The 23,930-nt window shown below is 47.5% G+C and overlaps 1 protein-coding gene across 3 annotated transcripts in view; it reads left to right on the plus strand.

Annotated features, from left to right (window-relative positions):
- The window catches only part of KIRREL3 (kirre like nephrin family adhesion molecule 3), a 368,368-nt gene that overhangs the window by 228,421 nt on the left and 116,017 nt on the right, over positions 1-23,930 (plus strand). For all 3 annotated transcript variants that reach the window (XM_067310235.1, XM_067310237.1, XM_067310236.1), the window contains exon 2: positions 5,045-5,122. In XM_067310235.1, the coding sequence (XP_067166336.1) occupies positions 5,089-5,122 (34 nt within the window). In that variant the 5' untranslated portion in view covers positions 5,045-5,088. The remainder of the gene's footprint in view (positions 1-5,044; positions 5,123-23,930) is intronic.

Here is a 23,930-nt window from a genome sequence, read left to right on the forward strand (position 1 = left end):
AACAGGACTTCCAGGTCTGTGTATCATCAGAGTAGCCCTTCTGCGCAGTTGCGTTTTAGATCTTGGAGCAATGAGCTGGCAAACACCTCTGCTCCATCTGTTTTGCTTCATTGATGGATTACTTAAAGTCAGATTGTGGTCCCATAGGGACACACTCAACTAATCCTCTGCTTTTAGGATTTTATTTGTGCAATAAATGGATGACAAGGTGGTTTGCAAGTACATAATACAGTAAATGGGTTTATAAATGTAACTTTTCTGCAGAGCACTATAGAATAAAATACAATATCACTACAGCTTTTAACACTGATATCTACTTCATTCCTATTTCGAATTGTAATGTGCCCATTTTCTCATCTGGGAAGCCGCTTAGTTTTTTTAATACAGTTTTATAAATTAACTGGGCACAGATTTAATAACTTGCATATGTATAGCTTTTTCATCTCTGAGGATCTTGGATTGCTTCGCAGACTTAACAGTGTAATACACAAATTATGGGCAGAAGAATCTGTTTGCTCACTGCCAAAACATGGCAGCTGCCCAGAGCTGCTCAGCAACACTTGTGGACGCGAAGGGCGGTGAGGGAAGAATCTTGAACCAAGCACTTGCAGCAAAAGGAGGACTGAAAGGGGAAGCATGCAGCTTCCTTCACTGGTGCCCACAGCAAATTCCCCTGCAGAAAAGGTCACAGGGTTGCTTATGAAATCCACACAAGAAAAGCAGGATGATTACTGAGCCTGGAAGGCAGCACAGCAAAAAGCAATGAAGGAAATGCTTCGTCATACATCTCTCCTAACTTTTGGGATGCAAAGTCAGTAGGTATCAGTGAAGCTGAGAACTTGGAAACACTTGGGAGTTTCGGCTTTTCTGTGCATAATGAATCTCCTTAGCAAGACATCCAACAACAGACACCTTCACACCTTGGAACAGAAAACTGTTCCTAAGCAGGGGCATAAGGTTTACTAAACAAAAGCTTTTGAAAAGTGACCCAAACCCGTTAGTTTTGGAGACGTGGGACCTTCTAATGTTTCCCAGGGTGGCTAACTTAGAAACAAACAGAAAGGTATTGAGTTTCGTTCCTCAAAGGCTTCCATGCTCTTTCAGGAGCTCCCATCCAAGTAGTTTGCTGCTTAGATCCCAAGGTGAGATGGTATGGGGGGCCTTCTACAGGCCTCTGTCTTTTCCAGCCACCATATCGCGGTGTCGCAGACTGATGCTAGAATTTCTGTCATGGAGTTTGTCATGGGAAGAAGAATTGAGAACTACAAATGAAGCTCATGCATATAACATGCGATTGGAAAAATATTTACAGATAGCAAATTGCCATCTCTGCAGAATGAAAACATGAGAAAATGGAAACGTGATATTTATTTCAATACAATGTTTTTAAAATTTAATTTAAGAGACCAGCTGTTTCTGCTTCTCTTATAAGAGTTTAATTGGTATATAATAGCATAGTTAATTAAATACAAATCAATAGTTTAAAACAGCTAATTGATATTTAATATGTATGGGAAAAAATAACTTAGTTGTAATATAATTAACTCAGTATTGAATAAGCAATGGAATTGCAATTATGCCTTTACAGCGATTATAAAGTTTATCGTTCTTTAATAAACTTGCAATTAGACAAGATGAGCTGAAAAATTATTAAACAGGTATTATTGGGCTATTAAACATTTATTATCATTCCTGGTGGAATAAGGCTACACAATAGTACACATTACGATTGCGTTAATAAACCTTTACTACTCCTTTGCAGCGTTAGCCTTTACTGCGCTGGTTGTTCAGAAACCTGGAGCCCTCTGACTTGTGGGTAGGGTAATTGCCTTGAAAGTGGGTAATGAAATCCCAAATGATAGGAGGAAAGAGGTGGGTGGAATGAGGAGAAAGCAGGAGGATGCCATAATTTGGGTCAACAAAGAGTTATCGGTCTTCCAAAGCAAACTTATCCTCTCCGTTTGCCCAGGTCGTACCTAAGATGCCTTTCTAGAGGTTGCTGTGCATGACTCTTCTGCTCTAAGCTCTGTTTCTTTTTACTGGCTTTTGCTGCTTTGTCACTCGCTGCCCCTAACGCTGGTAATGTTTGGTTTGAAATTGCTTATGCTTTTGTCCGAGTGGTTTTTTTGTAAGTCTTGAGGTGAACTAATGCAAGTATAAATGTGCTCCCACATGTGTTTTCTAAACAAAATACTTAAGCTTGTGCATCTCAAAAGTGACTGAGATGATAAACTGCAAATGTGGCTTGTTTCAGTATGCTCAAAATCTATTGCCACTGCAAGGAGGTGGATGCAATTGTTTCAAGGAGTGGGGGGCATGCATGGGCTAAAAAGTTCCTTTACAGTGGTATCTCAGCACCACCCCCCTAAAGCCAAAACACTTAATGCTGGGTGTCTGCTTAACTGTTTTAGCTGTAGGTAGCCACTGAAAGCCATGAAGTGGTGAGCCGTCGTTAGGCATCAGAGTCATCTTGAAGTATTTGTGCCTTTTAAAGGCACTCTCAAGTATTTAAAGGTGCCTTTAGCTATAAAGGTTTTTGCATGTTCTCACAAATTTATGGTATGAATTATTATATGCAGTGCTCTCATAGCTCCTTTCATCATGGCATATCAAAGTGCTTTTTAAGCATTAATTATAGCACCCCTTAGGGAGGCAGATGCAAGACACACACCCACACCCTTGTGCACTGGTCAAGGCTCCAGATGGGTAATAATTCAGACTTAATCTGGATCCAGGCTGCATGGCTCCTCTCTGGCTATCCCCCCCCCCCCCCCCAAGGGCTGTACTAGCTGAGCTGTTGTGATGGTGAGCTCTTGGGCAGCACAGCCACTGCCTTAGAGGTTGTGGCAAGGGGCTGTAACCTAAAGCACAGCCTCTTTCTCAGGTGCATTTCTCTCCCTACAGTCTGGAAGATAAGAGCTGTCTGAGGTGTGGGTGCTCTGGTGTGGTATTCAGCCCTCCTGCAGGCTGGAGCTGTTGCTGCCTGTAGCACAGCTCCCTCCCATCTGCTTTGGCTTGAGGTGCTCTTGTGGGTGTTGCTGCAGTCTGTGGAGAGCCCCTGTGGTCCCAGGACCGTGCCTGCTCTTCTGCCCCCTTTGGCGAGTTGCCTGCATCAAGGAAAAACCCAGCCGGCATCAGCAAACAGGACAGTACGTGCATGCCAGGATGTACGGCGCATGTCTGAATTAGTGAGATAGGAATGCTGGCTTGCTCAACTCCACTGTGGACTGCACTGTCTTGTGTGGTGCTAATCTAATTGTGGTGTTTTAATTACACTTTGATACCTCGGTGCTTGTTGGAGGCTCAATAGGAATCGATGCTATTTTGCTTTTCTATCAATAAAGACATAAATGCCTCTTGCCTGCTCTGCAGGTTCTGCATAAACAGTCGCGGAGGCTTGGGATGCTATCGGCAGGCTCGCAGCCGTTCTGCTGCACGCACGTTGAATGCGTGGGGGGTGTCCGTTTTCACAGGCCTTGCACAACCCCTTACGGAAACTCCACATGAAGTCCAGTGGGGTCCCATCGATTCTGGTTATCGGACAGCACTAACAGACAACCTGTGCTGAATGTCCTTCAACTAAAACCAGCAGGTGCTAACAGTAATCAGGAGTATTGAATAGAGGCATCTAATGCTCTACAAGTTGATGTATTTGTTAGTGTATTTGCAGTTGCCAAGTAGGCTGTGCCATGGCAACATAGATCCTGCTGCCCTAGTCCTGAAGAGGAAGGAGATGCTGAAGTCCTCCCTAGTTGGGAGCCTTAGGATCAGGAGCTGAGGGTCCTTAGCCTCTTGCAAGATGGAGCCACGTATGATGTTAGAGAAACCTCCTTAACTAGTCTTGCGGAGAGGAGGATGCTAAACCCTCTGCCAGGATGCCCTGTCAGCTGGTAGTATCGGGGAAGGGTGTTGTATATGCAGTGCTGTGTAAATCCAGGCGTCGTTCCTGTGCATCACGCTGGTGAGCAACTTTCTCTTCCCCTGGAAATGGTCCAGATGTGCAAGCCAAACCCAAATTCGCATCCTGGAGCGAAAAGCCAAACCTGTGTGGCTAGGCTCCGCCTGGCACGAGCAAAGGCTGCTGTGCAGCACTCGCTCTGCTCCAACGCTGTTGCTGTGCTCTGAGCCCTCCTGCTTCAACACCTTCCCCTCTTAGATTTGGCACAACTTCGTGACACTCCTGAGTGCCCCTCTCTCGGCAGAGGGGGGCCCTAAAGAGACCACAGCCACATTAAGTAAACATCAAAGGGGCTTTGATCAGCGGGGCCCTGCAGAGCGCAGGGGCCCCAAGGAACTCTGCAGGTCTGTAGGCAGGCAGTGTTAGGGACGTGGTACCTTAATTTTCTCCACTGCGACACAGGAGAATTTGTTTGAAGAACTAGAGCTTTTCACCGCTCTGAGATGCGCACGGGGAGAACGCGTGCATGCAGCCTACTTCTGGAAAATCCTTGCTCAGATCTTTCTCTGCTTGTTACTGATAGAAACCCCCATTAAGAAATCAAGGGATGAAAGGCATGTGCCTCCTCAGGCTCTAGCACTCTGCTGCTCTTAGGGTCACTTGTTTGTTTCTAAAGGGCAGGATGCCTCCAGTCAGACTTGTCCTCCCTTTAGAGGTCCATGTCCTGTTTTACCATGCTGCCTGTTAAGGGCAAAAGGGATTAAAGAGTCCATATTGCTGCAAAGCACTGATGTGGAGGAAGTTGCAGCTTGTTCCCTATGCATACCAAAAAGGAGTACTTAAATGGGCAAGGGAGGGGATGGTCACCCACCCTTCTCTGGATATGGGTGGCAGAGCAGCAGCACAGAGGCTGCAGCTGGAAGCAGTTGGGTTGGAACTGCCGGCTTGCATCTGTCCCTCTGCATTGCTGGGACCTCGGCAAAGTGCAGCTTTCAAACTGGCCAGAGACCGATTACCTGCCTGCCTCTCTGCTGCTTTGCCTAAATAGTGTCACCAGCAGACTTTGCTCCCTGTGGCATCCCCACGCGCTTGCCCTTGTCCCCCGCTCAGTCTTCCCTGCTAACATGGCTCCTTCTCCTCTTGCAGAACTGGGGCTCCCAGGAAGAGGATGCTGCCTAGTACTGGGGTTCATGTACAAGGAGAAGTACCGCAGGATGACTGAAGGTGAGTGGCTTCCCCACCTTCTGTTCTTCCTTCCTCTTTAATAATGTCACTGCAAGGGGATGTGAATGCTTGCTATTGCTAGCAACGTGCTGGGGTCTTGTTCGCACTGAGGAGAAAATCCTGCTCCCTTTTGATCTCTGAAATATCCTAATAGGTAAAGATGTTGGAAGCCCCCTATGTGAGGCTGTGAGACAAGAGCAGAAGCTTACTAGTTCCATATGTCCAGCATCCACCATCTTTTCCCTAGCCCACGGAAAGGATTTGTCACATGGGAAGTTCTTGCAGCAATTGCTGCATCTGGTCCTTTTATTCTGGCCCTGTGGTAGTACCTCACCGTGGCACCTTCAGAGTACAAGCTTTCAGCCGTTCATACGGGAGCAACTAGGGTGACTAATTACCGTTGTATCACCAGTATTCAGGAAGCCGCAACATCGTGGAGCTTACGTGGGCTACCTAGCTGCACAAATGTCCACCTTGTTGGTGACACAAAAGTCAACTGGAGATTCAGGCCTAGCCGTGATGTGATCAAAAGGCATCAGCATTTGATTGGAAAAAATCTGTTTGTTCCTTATCTGGAACCAGGGCTACCAGTACCTTTGCACCTCTCAGAAGCAGAGACTTTATTCTGTTGCTCATCAAACTCTTACACAGAGGCTGAGATCTCTAAAATTTCCCTGTTATATATTCTAGTCACCCCGAAGTGCTTTACGAGCATTGATTAATCCATAGAAATATCATAAATAATTATGAATCATAATACTAAACAAAAATATTTATGCTTGGAAGAGTGAGCATCTCTGCTTCTGGTAGCTTCATTGCTTGACTTCTTTTTCTGAAGTAAACTGTTGGTGCAGTACCATCTGTGATTAATTCTGAATCAGAGAAGGCTTAAAGGTCCCAGAGCTGTGTGAGATGGGAACTTTGGGCTGGGGATGTGGCAGGGAGAGTTTGGTTATTGCAGGGTTACTCTGGGGATCCAAGCAGACCTGAGTTGGATTTGGTCTTTGTTTGAGGTTTTGATTGGAAATGCTTTGAAAAAAGGGGAGGGTGTGATTATTTCCCCTGCTGTGCTTCCTTTTACTTGTGTGGGATAGCGTATTCCCAGTCATTAGCCTCAGGGGTCCTTACTCTTACAGGAAGCCTTGTCTTCATGAAAGTAAAAGGTGCATTAGCTTTCTTGGGGTAAAACTAGCGGAGACAGGTTATGGCTTGAAAATCAGTTAGAAGATCAAAAGTTCCATAGTGTTCCCAGGAGCTTTGATACTGAGCTGATAATATGGAAAAAGTACTTCAGAAGATTTCACCTCATGTTTGTTAATTATCGCGTGCTTTTTAAACACTGATTAGAGTATGTTTCTTTAATGGCAAGGGGCTGCCCCTTGGGAGAATGGATGGCAAAGCCTGGTCTAAGTGTTGTGAGAAGGTGAAATCTCTCTCAATACTTTCCTGTCCTCAAGGAAAGGCTGTGGCCATGCTCGGGCGAGTAGGAGTGCTCTGGGGATGCTCTGCTGGCACCAGTGAGCCAGCAGGCGTGCGGACATGCCCAGGCATCCCGCCTGAGCCTTTGGGATCATTCAGAGAAGCTCCTGTCCCCACTGGGTTTGAGTTCTGCTTCCGCCTGTGAAGCGAGCCCCCTTTGCAGCCCGAACGTGGCTTTGTGTAAAGAGAACAAAGAAACATGAAAGGCCAAAAGTAAAGCCTTTGTGTGGGAAAGGGAACAAAGTGTGCCTGCCTCGCTCTGTGCAGCAGACGAGTTTCTGGCCCCTGCAGACTGCAGGACCCTTATGTTTAAAGGTACAATCTGCCAAAAACAAAGTCAAGGGATTTCCATGGCTACAAAGACCGCCTAGGACATGCCTCTGTTTTCTCTAGAGGTGGTTCCGGGTGACAATTGCAGGCCTCGAGCCTCCCAGGCTTTGGATTTCAGTGCAGATCCAAGCTGTGCAGCATGGGCTGAGCTTTGATGTGAGCCAAGGCAGGTTTCAGATGTCTGGTCATCTACAATGGTACAGCTAAGCTGTTTCCTGCCCAAAGTACATGAGCCAGACCCTTTGGCAATGTCTGCAAAATGCACTTGTAGGTAGAGAAGCCCAGGATACTTAGACACCTCTTCGGTGTGGAAGAATTGCACCACATTGTGCTGCTTTAGGTAGCTACAGCAGTAGACCCCCTAGTACAGATCATCTTAGGATACGTATCCTAAGAAGTGGAAAAGTATGAATGCCCTGAAGGCTTGGTTGGTGGGAAAGCACTTCTCTTGGCTATTCTCTTGGTGAAGATCCAGGCTGGGCACTTGCAGGCGAGTGTGGCAACCTCTTTCAGCAGAGTTCAGTAAACTTACTCCTCACCTGTGTGGCTAACAGGTGGCAAAGATGCTCTGTGGCCATGCGCAGTGAGGGGCTTTGGTAGTAGTGTGTTGTCTGTTTACCAACCGGCAAGTGATGCCCATCCATTAATGCAACTGATTGACATCAGTGTTTGAGAAATTGTTGCTTAGTTAACAAATATCAATCTCAATCTGTGTCATGAAAAAGCAGGTCTGGACGAGGTGCTGACCTCTCCCTGCTGTACGGCAACAGTGTGGTCTGGGCTGCTGTCAGCACTGCTGGTGATGTGCAAGACAAAACCGAGTCGGGCACTCTCCCTGCAGCTGGCACTGCTGCAGTGCATTGGGTGCCATGGGCTCCCGGTCTGCCTCCTGCTGTATTGCCGCTGGGAAGCACGCAGCAGGAAGGCAGCTTGGGCTTGGGTGCAATTTAGAGGCGCGCGTGAGGAGCGGAGCCGGGGAATGGGAAGGTGCTGCTCCGATGTGGCTGCTACCTGATCATTCCTTTGCCGTGATTGACGACTGCCGCGTCTGCGTGCTGGGATCGCTGTGTGGTGTGCGGCTGTGAGTTGTAGGGTGAAATTAAGCTGGTGACAGTTGTAGACAGAGGGAGAGAGGTAGAGCTGTCTGTAATGACGGCCTTGCAATAAAGACGCTTTAGAGTTAATCCTCCACCATCTGTCTTCATTCTGCTAATAACCCACTCAATCAGATGCTGCAGACTGTTTGTTAACATTCAGAAAGAGATACATAATCGGGAGGAGTGTGCTGTTTATTCACTAGGGGCTGTGTTCCTCCTCCGGAAAAACTCTCCCTGGCCACAGTGGCGGTTCAGTGGGAGCCGAGGCCACTGGACGCAATCCACCGATGCATACACTATAAAACCAAGGTCGTGCCAAGGCTGGCAATGAGAGGAATTGCCCTGCTTTTCCCAGGTCTTCTGCTTTTTTGGCTCAAGTTGATTTGGGGGGGCAGAAAGGTGGTATATGTGATGTGGCTCACCTTAGTCCCGTCCCATCCCCCAGCCCAAAAGCAAGGTTCTCAACCTAGCCTGAAAACTAGGACTGGATTTCTGTTCCCTCTTCCCCCTCCCAGTTCAGTCTTCCCTTTCCAAAGCTGAAGGTCTCCAGTGGGCAGTGCAGCCTTCACAGGCAAGAGATGTGCTGCAGAATCCCTCCCTGCTCACCCTAGCATGCTTGGTCTCTGCTCGCCCCCTGTTTGTAGGTGCAGGCCCCAAGTTGCTCTTGCTCTGCTCTCCTATGAGGTGGCTGAAGACTGGTATTCAGATGTTGATCCCCCTCCTGTGTTTTTTTTTTTTCCCTTTTCCTGTCTTTGACTTCTTGCCAGATCTAACTCGAGTCATTAGCAAGCGTCACTGCAGCAATTATGGCACTTTTTGGCTGCCATTCATAAAGCTACAAACAGGAACGATTAAGTGCTAAGAGGTGTCAGCCTCCTCCTTCACCACCTGTTCCCGCCAGCCGCCGGCTGCTAGAAGGTGCTTGCAACCACCTCTCTGCTCGCAGGCAAGCAGGAGCGTGGCAAGGCAGTGCGCTCCCTCCCTCTCGCCTCCCTTTTTGGGTGCTTCTCTGGCTCTTGCGTCGTCCTGCATCGCAGGCAGGTGGCATCTGTGCAGGATGGGCCCAGCCCTCTGCATTTGTTACTGCATGGAGGGGAAGGGTGTGCTTTCTGCTTGTGTCTGAGGCTGGGTGGTGGAAGCAGGGGTGGCCGGGAAAAGGGATGAGTACAGGACTTGGTGCAGCACGCTCCTCCTGGACAGGCTAAAGGATGTGGTAGAATGATCCATGTTTGGGGAAGGCTGATCTCCCCCTCTTCAACTCCCTGTTTGGCTTATATCCCTGCTTTGCTCGCATCCATGCTGTGAGTCAGGGACAGGCACCAGGCTAAAATCTGCATCTCCCTCTCCAGGCAGTTTCCTCCAGCTTGGCTGCTGGAGCTATGAAGGCTGGCTAGTGTGCCAGGAGAGGTGTTTGTGGTAGTCATCTCTGGCAGGAGGAACCCACCGCATACCTCATGGCTGGGAGCAGAACTTGGTTTCTGTAGTGTTTTCTGCATTCCAGGTGTCTTGATTCACTTTACAAGGTACTGCGATACAAGCAGCCGTTATGCGCTGAGCTGTAGCTTCCGCGTAGCAATGGGTGCTGCTCTGTGTTTAACTGGGAGAGGGTGTTGCTTAGCAAATAGTATTTGCTGGCTAATGACAATAGAAATCTGCTCAGATGAGGGTTGACTGAATCCAAGACGGGAGATTTTTCTCTAAAGGCCACGTGGCTGTTGTGGGGCTGTTGGTTAGCATAAGAAAAATCTTGAAGTCTGGGAGTTTGGTTTGGACTCTGAGCTGAAGCTGGTAAAAGTGATGGCTTTGAAAACTTCACCTCAACCATTTTGTTCAGAAGGGATGGGATCTCATCAATTCAAAGCGCTGGGTCTAAAATAAGGTGGTCATGTCTCTTGTCAGGGTCAGATGGAGGTCCCAACAGGGTGAGATACATCCCCCCCTACCTCTGTTGGTCTTAAGGCACAGGTCAGGGTTGATCCGTGACAGTGATGGCCCGAATGGAGGGAGAGCTGCCAGCCTGCTCTGTTATTCCTCCTCTGCAAGATGGCTTGTGTCCCTGTGCAGCCATCGGGGCCTGGGCCTAGCAGGGATATTTCAGATCAGCCTCCAGCCTGCCTGGCACAGCAAGCTGCCCGCTTCTGGCTTGTGTTATCAGCTGTGTTTTCACACTCGCAAACTGCAAGCAGTGTAGCTTTGGATGGGTTTTTTGTCTTAAACGCCTGTGTATCTCTAGTTTGCAGATAGGTTTCAGTTCTGCTAGACACAGAGAATTGTGCTTGCGTATGAAAGCTGTTTTTATGGCTTGTAATTATCTCGTAGCCATCCTCAGAATAATTATAGCTCCTACATTATTAATAATTGGAATTCCAGTCCTTGTCATAGATCACAAAATGGAAAGAAAGCTCAACCCAGGGTTTGCAATAATGTACCTTGGTCTAAACTGAATAATTGGTAAAATGGTGGAAATCGTTATTTTTCCCCATTCCCTGATGCTGGAATTAGTGAGATATTAGTGCAATTAGCCAGTGCTTCCATTTGAGCCTGCAATCATTTGGTTTGTAATTTAGAATAAATGTAAAAGCCCACTTGTGCTGCTGAACAGATTATTTGTCCTGTTTAAAGGGATCTAATGGGGTGGCTGTCATCTAAGCAAGATACATTTGACCTATTTCAATTTGTTTCCCTGTTAATCTGCTATCTGTTTTCCTGGCTATTTTTTTAAATAAAAACATAAAGAAGTGGGCGAGGGAGACCAAGGAGGGAGAGAATAGAAGCGTTATAGATCTGGAGTTGATCATAAGCCAAAGTAACTTGAAATCAAGGCTGCTAAACTGCACAAACCAATAAAAAGAAAACACTCTTTGGAGATCATTTAAAGGGCTGAGTGACTTGTCAATGAAAGGTTGCTCTATTCGACTGGTTCTTAATAGCTTCTCAAAGGGAATCTGCAGCTCTTGCAAGAATGAAGGCTGCAGATCCTTTTGTGGCTGTTTTGTTGTGGGAAGGAGTATTTGGGTTAGCAGGGTGTTGGGGTGCAGCAGCAGCAAGGCTGAGGTGGGAGACGTGAAATCCAACACCCAGAAAGCCGGAGAGCAGAGGAAACCCCCCTCATCCCTGTAAAAGATGACCTTTCTCTTCTACGAATGCCAAGAGCCAGCCTCTGTGCTCCTGGGTACGCACTGCCTGCTGGAGAAACAGATTTAACTGAGTCCTTTGGCTGACCAGTGGAAAGCTTCTGTCTTTCAAGACCTGGATGTTGTGGGGGACCAGACCTTTAATGTGTTATTCTGGTTAGTGGAAGCAGTGGTCCCCAGCGCCTTACATGTGGCCATCTGAGGTGCTGCTCACCTACCTGGGCAATGAGCAGGACCCGTTGGTGTCCAGTCTGCAGCTTGGGAATGGGATTGCCTGCAATGCTTTCCTAAAAGCTACAGGATCCCTGGCATGAGATCTAGTGGGATCCATTGTAGGGGTGGGTCCTTTGCTAGCTGATCTCCAAAGCTCCCCGCAGGGTGTGGAGCAAACTTTGCATTGCTAACTCTGCTGCTGTCATCACCAGTAACAGTTCTGTCTCCTCGGGGACTTGGCAGCTCTGTGATAGGAAAGCTTGCCTTACCCCAAGTGTTGTCACTTGTGTCTCTCTGGGAAGACACAATTGCAGTTGATTAGGGGAGGCATCTCCTGTAGAAGCTGCATTGAGCCTTTTGTTCTTTATCTGACAAAGGCATTTGAGAAGGAAGAGGAGAGTGGATGGAGCAAGCTCTGGAAAAGTTGTTAAAGATGCATTCTTATCAGCAGAGCTCTCCTTGACATCTCTCTGATGCTTTGCGTGCCTGTTAGGCAAACAAGGCAGGGATGTAAGTTAAACTGGAGGAGAAAACAGCAAATAAGCTGTCTCTTGTCTAGTGTTGGGGGGGGGACTTCACCTGGGTTGGGTCAGCTGGAGAACTGGGTTAAAATGGTCCAGCTCCTCCTGTCATATCTAAGGCCTGTGTTGCTCATACCAAAAGGTAACTCCCTGATTTACTGTGGCTCCCTGCCCCCTTGAAGAGCAGGAGCTGAGGTTCATCCTTGATGCTTCAGTTGTCTAGAGTGGTTGTGGTACATAGCTGAGCAACACCACTGGTTATAAATCTGTTAAAACCCTTATGCTTCTTATGGCAACGGTGGTGTTGTAGCAGTTAATGGTCTAAGGGTGTAATTTTATATATTGATTTGAGTAGAGGTCCCCTGTGGAAAGTTATTGCTGCGTGGTCTTAACTAAATGAATACAGTACTTCCTCACTCCCTGCGTACTAGCTGAGGACGGCGTGTTCTTCCTCAGATAGTGTAAAATACTTCAGTCACTTCTATTTCTGTTAAACCTGCAAGTGGGTATGAGAGAACCTGAGGTCACATGGAACCTGTGCCATTCCTTTGCAAGGGATGAAGGGCCTGCTAAAGACATTTAAGGGATCTGAGATGTTAATAGATATGGATAAATATCTAGGAGGGATTTAGAATATCTTGGCTATTTAAATTCGGTTGTACTTCCTCTTCAAGTTCTTACTCACATTTGTTATGAGATGTGCATGTAAGGGACATAGGCAGAGTTAAGATTATATACCTCACCTTAGACTGAGTGTCTGTCTTTCAGTGTTGCTGTCTTTGGGTTTGGGGTTGTTTATTTTTAAAGTGTGCATGAATTAAAGGAGATGCAAGACTGCTCTATCAGGACAGTGACTCTGGCTTTCCTCATCTGTGCGCTGCCTCCAGGCTACCCTCAGTTTCCCCTCAAGCATGTGTGTTTGCTGACAATTTCTCCCTCCCTGCAGAGCTGTCGCTAAAGCCCAGGGATCTGTTTTTAGCTTTCCTTCCTCAGTGTCTGTGGGGACCCTGCCAGAGAGGTTGCTGGCAGACTGTATTTCATAAGCAATACAGGTCACCCCATTGACGTGGTGTCCACCAGACCAGAACCTGGACACGCAGGTCTGGCTATACCATTAAGTCAGGTTCTGATGATGCCATAAATCCTCCTGTAAGCTCTCCCCGTGTCGACACAAGGGCATGATTGTGCAGAAGCCTCCAACTTCTCAGTGTACTTGGAAGACATTGCTTCCAAGAAAAAGACCTGGACTTTGATTCAGGAAGGGGGCAGGAGGGTGGTAGTGTATGCCTGCCTAGGCCTGCAATAAGAGCTCTTTCCTGCCGGTGTTTGGAAGTCTTCCTTGGGCGCAGCCGCTGCAATGCAGTACCACTTTCTACAAGGTCTTACAGGCCTTCCTCCTGCAGCGAGGAAACACGCGGTTTGTGTCAGTCATGGCCTGCCTGGTCCAGATCGCTAACCTCGCTCTCATGAAGAGGCAGGGAACATGTGCATGCTTCTGCTAGCACATCTGGAGTTACAGATTCAGAGACTGGAGCAGTGAAGCAGTAGCAGCTTACTGTAGCTTAGAATATCAATTAAAACTGATGCAGTCTTGTAAGCTGCACTCAGGCACAAGCTCTGTATTGATGAACAGCCAGGCTTGCCATCGAACTGGCTCTCAAGCCAGCAGAAGTAAATCCACTGCGCAGTTGCGAACAGAAGCTTGCTGTGGCCATGGTTAGAGTGCTTCCAGCTAAAGCTGGGCTGCAGGGTGGGAGCTTAGGGAGACTTTTGTGAAGGTGAAGCCTTTCTAGTGATACAGGCACACGAGTCTGTTGCTTTGGTCGTGCTGCTGTGGTATGCTATAAAGGGGCTCGAATCAAACAGTTTTGAGCTGCCTTTCCCCACTGGTTTCTTTGCGTGACTTTAGGTCACAGAACATAATCTCTGCCCCACGCTCTGAACCTATAAGGTGAAAGTCCTTTCTTGCTGAAATGGTGCAAGGTGCTCTGTGTTTTACAGATATAAGGAAAAATTGGAAGAAGCGGTATGTTTCAGGCCAAAAAGCAAAATGAACCTGTTTCCATTTCTCAGTGAAGTGGAACTTAGTTGGAGTTGACTGGAAGGTATTGCAAAACTCCCAGCAAAATAGCTTGCTTTGTTTGGGTTGGCATTTTTTTAATCCTTCTAAAAATCCATTCTTATCGCAAGGAAGTGGTGAAATACTGTTTTCAAAGTGTCGAGTTGAATGTTGCAAGTCCTGTTCTTTTTCATCCCAAGCTACTTGCTGTATCTGGCCAAACCCTGCCATCTGTATTCAGTAAATAAATGTGCAGTGCATTAGCAGCCTTCAGGGTGAGGCTGATGAAGACAGAAGGAACAGGCGTGATCACAAAACTGAAGGACAGGTAGAGAGTATGTTTGAGGGGGAGTGTGACTGAAATTCCCTTTAGCCGGGCAGTTAGTGTGACAGTTATTTAGCGCTCAAGGCTGCTCCTGTGTTCCTGCACAAAGAAATGAACTTAAACCACAAACCTTAAGTTACCTCCAGTGCAGCAGCAGTCTCAGGGCCCTCTGTGTGTGTGTATATATGTATATGCTTTTATGTCCAGTATTCGCTCCCATAGGTATATACTCAATCTATAAATGTATTAATGGGTCTAATCTTAAAACACATCTAGAAATATAAATTGAGACTCCCCCTGCCCCCCACCCTTAACAAAGATGAAGGTTTTGTATAGATTGGGGGAAAGAGAAGGGAAGTGAAATGTTCAGTGACTAATAATCCTCATCAATATTCATGAGAGACAGTATGCATTTTGGGCTTTAAAATGAAGGAAGAAAGAAATTGACTTCTTTAGAAGCTAAATGAAATATTTAGTTTGACCTAGAGATAAATATGCCAGGTCTTTGTTGCCAGCAGCTTAGAGCAGCATTCAATTGAGGAGCTTTCAGTGAAAGGGCCTGGTGGAGATTTCTGGGAGACAGCGCAGCAGCGAGGTACGAGGATGGTGGCAGCTCGCATTGGTTCATGCAGCGGCAGCAGAAATCTTCAGCTGACAATGTATGGCATCGAGCACAACGCAGGCTTCAAATGGGGAGGCGATCCCTGCCTCCAGGGAACCCGCAGTCTAGGCAAACTGAAGAGGAAATACAGAATAGCAACAAGGGGGGTTGCCCACAGCATGCCAGTGGCAAGGCTGGGATTAGGCTTGGGCTATCCCAAATGCCCCCCCTTCCCTCCTGCTCTGTTCTTCCTAAAGCAGAAAATGAGCCCAATTACACTTAAATTGATGTTGAAGTGTGTAACCCCCCCCAATACCTGAAGGTAGATACTTGATCCTTCCCCATTTTGATCATCTGTTAGCTACGGTGGGGAGGAGAAGGAAAGAAGGAAGGATTTTTTTTTCCTCTGCAGAAAAAATACTTGAACTATGATTTTTTTTCTTTTATCAGAAGGACATCACTCCAGATTTGCAGCGGTTTTAGTGGAGGATAGAAAGATCACCACGATTTTAATACAAGATTTAATTGCTGAAAGAGCAGGTCGGATCTGCAAGAAAGGCTTTTCCCTAGCCCTCTGTATTTCTCCTCTTCTAAATCTTTTCTTTCTCTGCAAGTTGCCCTTGTCTCCTCTTCAGGCCTGCTCTGCTTTCAAGGCTCCTCCTTTTCATTTCCGTGCCATCCCTCTCCTCCCCAGAGTGACAGCTGTCCCACCCCCACCAAGGTCGTTTGCCCTTGAGACCATCTCTGATCTGTGCCCTGATAGAAGGGCCTGGTATTGACTTTGGCTTGGGCTTCATTACGAAGCAGCCTCATTTGTCAACTTGTTTGTTTCGATAGCTGCTTGGGAGATGCAGGGCCCGCAAACCCCTCCTTGCCGTGCCATGGCGTTATTCCAGCCTTAGCTCCATTTTCAAGGGTTTCCAGGCAAGGTCATTGCAGGTGGCCCTGCACAGTCCTTTCCTTCTCATTAATCGATGTTGCAGAGGCTTTAAGCAAGGCTAGATTCAGTCAGTTCTTGGAAGGGAGACCTCTGAAGGGACTCCAGGGGCTGTGAGAAGCTGCGTGCAGGTGCATTAATCTGCAGTGCTCCCAGCTGGAAACGCGTGCGGTCGCACAGAGGTCCTTTCTGCTCCCAGGGAGCTGAGAGATGGGGCCTGAGACGAGCTGTCCTGGGGAGCTCCCTTCCGGGGGCTCTCTAGCGCTGGGCGAGTAAGGACTGCAAGTAATGAAGATTAATTTCTCTTGTCAGCTGTCATCAGGTGACGCATCTGCCAATAATAGTTTCTGGTTTTTATCCAGATGGCCAAATGAGGTTAATCAAAGAAGTTACCCATGCTTTTTTTTTTTCCTTTCCTGTTGGTCGGTGAATAATGTATTGACAGGCATTTGCTTGCAGCGTTTGACCTTTCTCAGCGATTACCTCCCAGGGCTGCACGCCTCCAGGGTTGCTGTCCTGGAGAGCCCGTTGCAGCAGAGCTGGGACTTTAGCTGATGGTATCGAGACCCCCAAGTGACAGATGCACGCACTGTGTGCTGTTCCTCTGAAAGAATGTTCTGGTGGAGATTATCTTTCTCTAAAGTCACATGAAATAACTGAAGTTCTAGGCATAGGTGTTCACCAGGTCTGTTGGGAAAAATTTGGAGTGGGTTGGCACAACAGCCTTGGGATGCAGAGAGGCTTACGGCAATGTAGGAGGAATATGTTTCTCTGCAAGGGTTAAAGCTGCATTTGGTGCTAGCTGGCACTTGGCTGCTTTCTGGCAGCCCCGAGAGAGCTTGGGGAAAGATGTTCCTGTTTGTTGCCATGAGCATTTTGCTTCAGCAGATCCCGAGGTAATAAGGCATCAGTCACTGTGCAGCTCCCCGCGGGCTGCGGTGTGACTGCGGTGCGGAGCATTGTGTGTGGCGCTGGTCCCCACAGCCCGGGGAGCATGGAGCAAAGCCGGGGGGAATGCTAACAATGGCAGCAGGAATGGCACAGGGATTAGAGAACAAGTCGTAGGAGGAGAGACCGAGGGAGGTAAATTTATATAGTCTGGAGAAGGCTCAAGGGGAGACACGACCAGAGTCTATAAATACCTGCAGCAGGAGAAGCCAAGGGAGGAAATTATTCATGGCCTTAAAAGAAGGGAGGACAAGGAGCAATGCCTGAAGCAAAGACAGGAAAAGTTTGTTCTAGGCCTTATGTGGAAGGAGAACAGCCTTCAGAGTTGGTCCTCTGACCAAGGTAGGGTAGCGCTACAACTTGGTGCTTGGCGCGCTCTCTGGTCCCTTTTGGAAGCCCCGTAAAGCCAGTCTCTCTCTTGATCTCTCTCATACCGAGCTCCGTTTTGTTTCACAGCAGCTCCACCTTGTTTCTTCCCTCTCAGCCATTTCACATGGGCATCTTGCACTGAGCGACCCCCGAATGCCTCAGAAGGCTTAATAAAACAGATTGAGATGCGATTGGGTTTATGGCTTGACAACTAGTTCCCCTTGGACAGGAACATTTGCCTGTGCTGGGTGACAGTGCTTTAAGCCTGTAGCCTTAGGCACTGTGGCTTGTTGCTAGTCATCTCTCCAATGAATAATACACAGACCTGAATAACTGTCTGCATACATCTTCCTTTCCTATAGGGTAATTTAATGTTATCTTTGGGCATCCTGCTCCTGAGATGAAGAGATTACTTCAAACCTGCAGCCCACAACCACAGCCATTGGTCTTAAACGTCATTAAGTTTCATTATAACAAATAAACACTGCAGTGACATTTATAAGTTACCAGAGAGCGCAGAAACACAAATATGAAGCAGATAAACTGCATTTGATCCAAATAATTACTGCAGGCAATATCGAGCTTAGACTGAGCTGGCAGCCGGGTGCTGAGTAATTTATTGGAGTCTGTAAGGTGCTGTGTTGCACATTGCTTTTTAAAAATTATGATGATGGTTATGTGTCTTTCTCTAAGGCCTTAAATAGGTTGTGTTTGTGCCTTGGTGAAGGCAGGAAGCTTTTCCTCAATTCAAAAATGGAGGTGGTACTGACTGAATGTGCTGCTGTTGACTAGGTCTGGGACTCTCCTATCCATCTTCCTCAGGATTTTAGCCTGAGAAAGGACCTGCATTTGGGTTCTGCCATGGTTGAAACTGCAGGGGAGGCTTTTTTCCTCTTTTCCCCAGAGGTTTCTGTCCCCAGCTGTGGACTCATAACTTTCAAGTAGATCGAATCTTTCCAGAGAGCTTTCCACTGTATGAGACTAATATTGTAATGATTAAGTTCACTTCCTTCCTTCATTTTGACTCAGCCTCTGGTCTGAACTCCAAGCTTTACACTACCTGCTTGAAACCCCAGGCAAGAAATCCTCTAACAGCATACCAGAACAAAAACAATCTCCCCCAAAATGTGAATGCCAGGTGGTCCCTAGTTGTGTGAACTTTCATGAATACTTGCCGAGCTGTGTAGCGGAAGGAGTTTGCCTGCTCCAGCGTGCTTTGGGAGAGAGCACATCTTGTTAGTGAGCCATGTGGAGCTTGTCACGGGATGGAAAGCTTCCTGTGTCCTGCAGGCATGGTGGCTCAACCCAGGAGGGGGTTCGGAAACAGCTGGGTTTATTGATGAGCATCTCTCATTACCTGCTAATTAACTCAGCAGGCTGGAATGCGCTGATGTTCTCTTGGACTGGGGTTTCACACATCCAAGCCATTGACTCTGCAGTGGGGACCATTGAAAGGGAGCTAGTTAAAAAAAAAAAAAAAAGTCTTGTGCTTAAATACATTGGAGTCCCCTTCTGATGTGGGTCTCTTCTCTTCCAGCAACGAAGCAGCGACATGGCAGTGTCTGATAACAGCAGTAAGGCATGGTCACTTCTCCTTGGCCTCTCCCAAGGATGCACATGGTTTGACAGAGCAGTTGCAGGGCTATAAATATTGACAGAGTTCTAATTTCCTCTCTTTTTACACGTTTCTTGTTTGTACTGGGTAAATCGCAGTCAAAAAGCAGGACCCTGTTGTTGTAGGTGTGGGTGCAGGTCGCTGATCTCTGTAATGGCTCGTTTCTGCTGGAAGTGGCGTTCCTCCCCTTTAGCTGAGCAGTGGATAGATGCACTTTCTAGGCATTCCCCGGGGCCTGCGGATACTGTGGAGGCAATGAGGAGACAGCTTTTATTAGGCCATCGAGTATAGATAGAAAAGTAGATGAGTTTTAAGCACCGTCGTCAGGTAATGAGTATGGGCCTGTGCCTGAAACGTTTCCTGTTCAACTGATAATCTGTAACCTTAGTGTGTCTTACCTCTCCCGTCTTTTCCTTAGCACTCTTTGTGTGTTGCTTATGCTTAACTTCAGAATTGAAACAAATTATTCTAAAGAACAGCATAAACATGAATATTGCATTTTTTAAAAAAGTGCGCATATTTACAATCATTTCTGCTTGGAAAAATCAAAACAAACAATAATTACAGCAGAAATCTGCTAATTCTCACTTCATTTCATCTTGAGGCTTGATAATTCACAGCACGCATCTTGCAGCAATCTCACCCTGCTTCTCAGCTCAGCTGAACAGCAGAGAGCTCGAGCACATCCTCAGCCTCAGCGAGGTCTCGGATCCCTTTTTAATATCACATAGCTAATTTGACCAGGAGTCGCCCAGAAACAGCACAGTTGATGTTTCTTGCAGGCAGTGGCCTCTCAACACTTCAGTATGATAGTAAGATTTGTTCTCTTATCTTCCTGTCTAAAAATGTTGGGTTTGATGCACAATATGGGTATTTCTGTTTCAGTGGAGGTATCTGCTGGAAGGGTTTTGTGTGGGTTGCAGTTGAAGCACCTGGAAAAATTGGAAATAAAGTCCGTTGGAGAGCTTGGCTTCTCGGTGCTAAGCTAGTTAACCACTCTTTGCTGGAATTTCCTCATGTGTAACATGGGCATAATGTCTCACCAACCTGTGGTGAGATCACTTATGTAGAGGCACTCAAATATTTTCAGGAGGAGATGGGTCTATATATATTAAATCTTATCAGAAATAACCTAAGCTATGGATTAGCTGCCAGAGAGACTCTGAAGAACCTTGTTTAAACTAGTAGAAGGCAATGGGGCTGAAATAAAAGCTTGTCATGCAACGGGGTCGCTTTCACTGGAAGATTGGTTAAAAGGTGGAAGAGCAGAGCAGAATGTTTCAGTAGTTTTGGTGTTACATATCTGCATTTTCTGTTCTGAAAAGAATCTTTTTGATTTTTCTCTGTGTCTCAAAGTATGTGATAACAGATTCTGAAAAATGAGGATTGAAGTAAAACATTACGTGACCCAGGGCAAGTTCTTTGGTCTAATTTTCCACCCTGTAGACTGCATAACTTCCAGTTTCTGCTATTCCTGGGATCAGAGCCAGACTTTGAAATCTCACAATCATTTGTGAAATGGATTATTCATCCTTCTCCTAGTTTTTCTATTGATGAGTGTCCTGTGTGCCCTCTAACTCGGAGATGAGCTTTCTGAGATTTATAGGACCATATTTCAGAAGAACAACCCTGATCTGGAAACAGGGGGTGGACCAAGGGGATGTACCTAGATGGAGTGTAATCTGGGGAATCACCTGAGAGCTTCCAGAAGGTCACATGGGATAAAGTCCTTGAGGATTTTATCAGGGATACTTTGGGGATCAGAAGAAGCTAATTTGCCGATTTATAGCCCAGCATGGAGGTATCTGGTTGTGTGGATGGGAGTGTTAGCCACGGACTACTGCCCACCAGTTTGGGCATTAGCTATTTTCCTGTTTTGTGATTGAAAATGGGTATTTGTAGGAGTGTCTGTGCGATACTCCTGGAGCTGAGAATCCTGCTGATGGCTTTGCAAGTGTGGCCATCAGCTACAAATGGATAGTATCAGAAAAGCGCCTGTAGCTGACACGAAGAAGGCTGGCTTGGCTGGAGTTACCGAGACGGCCCCCGCTCGCATATCAGCTCCCTCGTGAGCGGGTCAGTCTGGCTGGTGCAGCGTCATGCCAGGACAGCTACACCTTGACAGAAGAGCAAATGGTAATTTATTATTCTGCGCCAGGTTCCTCATGAGCACTGATAACAAAATACTACTTACAGTCATTGACAGTTTTCAGTTGGAGCTAGGGCCTCCAGCTGGATCAATGTGAGGAAATCTCTGCTCCTCTGCTAATGAGACTGAAGCATCTCCTGCCTCAGGTTAGGGATGCTGATCAGCACCACGTGCAGGGTTTATGCGCCTTTGAAATAACCCTGGGTACTCGCAGCACTCTTGCTCTTAGTTTCCAGCAACAACAGGCGTGACCCATGTGCCCCAAGCAGCCTTGGAAGGAAGCTCTCCTTTGCCTTGGCACCGATCTCAGGGTAGCTGCGGCAGCCTGGGCTTCGGGCAGGCTGTGCCCCGTGCCCAGGGTGCGGGGAAGCACGCGAGGGGCTGGGCTGGGCTGCCGAAGCCGCGTGCTATTGATAACCGAGCTGGGGCGGCTCCAGCAAGCCCGGGCCAGTCTCCCCAGCTGTACTTGCGGGTTTGACTGCATTATGCAGAGCCATCCCTGGGCAAAGGGGGCTTCTGTACCATGTCAGAGGCAGGAAACTGAGGCAGAGAGGGGGTGAACTGCTGGAGCCTCCTGCTAACCCTCCAGTACTGCTGCTGTCCCCCTGCAAAGCCTCGCCTGCATCCTCTGCTGTAGGAGCACACGAGCTCCGAGGCAGCCAAGTATATGAAGAGGAGCCTCTAATGTGCTGATCCTCGTGGCAAAATGCCACCTAATTCGGTTTGCCGCTTCTGTTTCCAACCCAGGGAAAGTCTTGTGTTCCCCAAAGCTCATCTGTTGTGGATTTTGTTTTGTTTTTTTCTCCCCAACTGTGGCAGCTGGTGTAATAGAAGATAACACTTCTTCCTGTGAGCCTTTGCTTTATCTGGGCGGCAGGTACATGCTAGCACGTTAAAGCGGAACGGCCAGGAGCCATATGTTCTGATCCTGAATATTCAGTGCGATCCCGTCCGTAAGGTCACTTGAACGTTGCTTTTTGGAGACGGCTTATTTTTTCTTCCTCGTTGCAGCACATAAGCTTGTTTTCTATCAGTGCAGCTACCAAGAACAGGTATTTAATCTCACAAGAGGTAATTCTCAAAGCTGGTGCTGGGAGGAGGCTGCCAATAAATATCCCACGGTAAGTGTACTCTTACGCCTTTCCCAATTGGTAGCTAATAACAGAGCAGACGATGACATTTAAGCCCTTTCTGCATGGCTGATCAAACTACTCGCAGTGACTTTGAAAGCAGTGCTGGGATTTTATGTGGGTATCAAAGCAAGTAGAATACTCAATAGTTCAGATCTCTTGCCTGTGTGACTAATAGAAATCTCTTTGTCTAAAAGGTCTAATATCTTATTCAAAATTTCCCTATCTCATATTTGAAGCTACTTAGTGGACACAGTGGGATGCTGATGTTTCTTCTCTAAGCAACATTCAGAGAATATCTGACATCACTGCAGGATGAGCTCAGTTGTTGTGCTACGCAGGCTCGGTCGGAGCCGGTGCAGGGATGGAAGGTGAAGGGTTATGCAGAGGTGAGGCCGAAGAGCGGTGCGCTGTCTGCATCCGTCCTTAAACTCAGCTGTGACTGTCAGCGCTGCTTTCCCTGGGGTGCTACCTGAACTAGCCATCTCTTCGTCTCTGTGTTTACCTAAATGCAGCCCGCTGCTTCCCCTTGGGCGCTGGACAGCTGCCTGGAGTTGATAGGGACCTTGCTTCAAGGGGAAGATGGGTCCCATCTCCCTGGGCGTTTGTGGGCGAGAGGTCCAAGCTCAGCTCCTTGCCTTGTGCTGGCAGGCACAGAAGAGGGGACTCATCCAATGCCAGATCACACAGCAGGTCAGCAAGCAGTGGGCTGTTGCTTGCTCTTCAGTACAGCTGATTCATTCCTCGACTGAGGTTTCTTTCTTTTTTTCTTTTTTTTTAATTGAATAATTCAGCAGCATAAAGCTTATAGAAGCCACGTGAGCTGGGCTTACATAGTCAAACTAATATTACTAAAAAAGGCCAAACTGACATTTTATTTCAAACAGGCTTTCTTTTTTTTTCCCTCTAAGGAAACAAAATAAAATAATGGAAGACTTACACGAGAGAGAAACTCGAGCTACCCCCTTTTTTTCTTTTTGCTTGCTTGAAGCAGAAAGGAAATGGAAGGCGTTGGTTTTGGCTGTCCCCAATACCTGACCTCTCCCTCGGGTGAGCTGCTCCATGTCTCCTTACTCTGGACTGCATTGACAGCTTTGCCAGTGTGATTCATTTGCTCCTGTCTGGGGAGCCAGAAGCCTTTCGCTCCTCCAAAGGTGCAAGGAAAGCTTGTGTTTGTGCTGTCTGCGAAAATCCTTGCCGTGCCCCTGGGTGTCCTTGGGGACACTCTCCGGGTCCTCTCCTTTTTGCTTCATGGGCACCTGTGCTCAGCCAGCCCAGAGCTCACTGCTGTTGTCGCAAGTGACCTCAAGGCCAGGCACCTCTTGCAGGGGAGGTAACAGGAAGGCAAGCAGGCCGCTAAGGCTGCGCTTTGGCTGTCCGCACAATTACTGCCTGCTCTCCGTTTGCTTCCCTGTGACTGACAATTCCGGAGAGCATTGTAAATAATGTAACACTTTGTCTGCTTGCTTTTCCTAGTCATCTAAAAATCAATGTAGGTGTGTGTGTTAAAGTGCAGTAGGCCTTCTGCAGGGAGCTCATTGTCCTTGGCTCGGGGAGGTGACCCATCTGAATGAACGTTGAGAACTAGCCCATTCATTACAGGACTGAGAGCAGAAGCTGTGCAGGGTGGAGCATGTGGCTGGAGAGCGCGAGGGGGTAGCCACCACTGCCTTCCCTTCCCAGTCCTCTCCCTGGTCAAGAGACAGCTCCAGTGCTGAGCATCTTGTAGTTGGTCCCAGTGAAACCAACACTGAGGAGGACCAAAATGCCAGGGCTCTATGTCGGGGATCTCGGCAGGGAAAGGAAATGAGGGGTGCAGGAATAGGCAAAGAGGGGAGATGACTACTTTGCACATCTGGCGAAACATCTTGGTCTGCTTGTGCCTCTTACAGCTGGGGTTA

This window comes from Apteryx mantelli, chromosome 23, assembly GCF_036417845.1.
Source record: "Apteryx mantelli isolate bAptMan1 chromosome 23, bAptMan1.hap1, whole genome shotgun sequence".
NCBI classification, from domain to species: Eukaryota; Metazoa; Chordata; class Aves; order Apterygiformes; family Apterygidae; genus Apteryx; species Apteryx mantelli.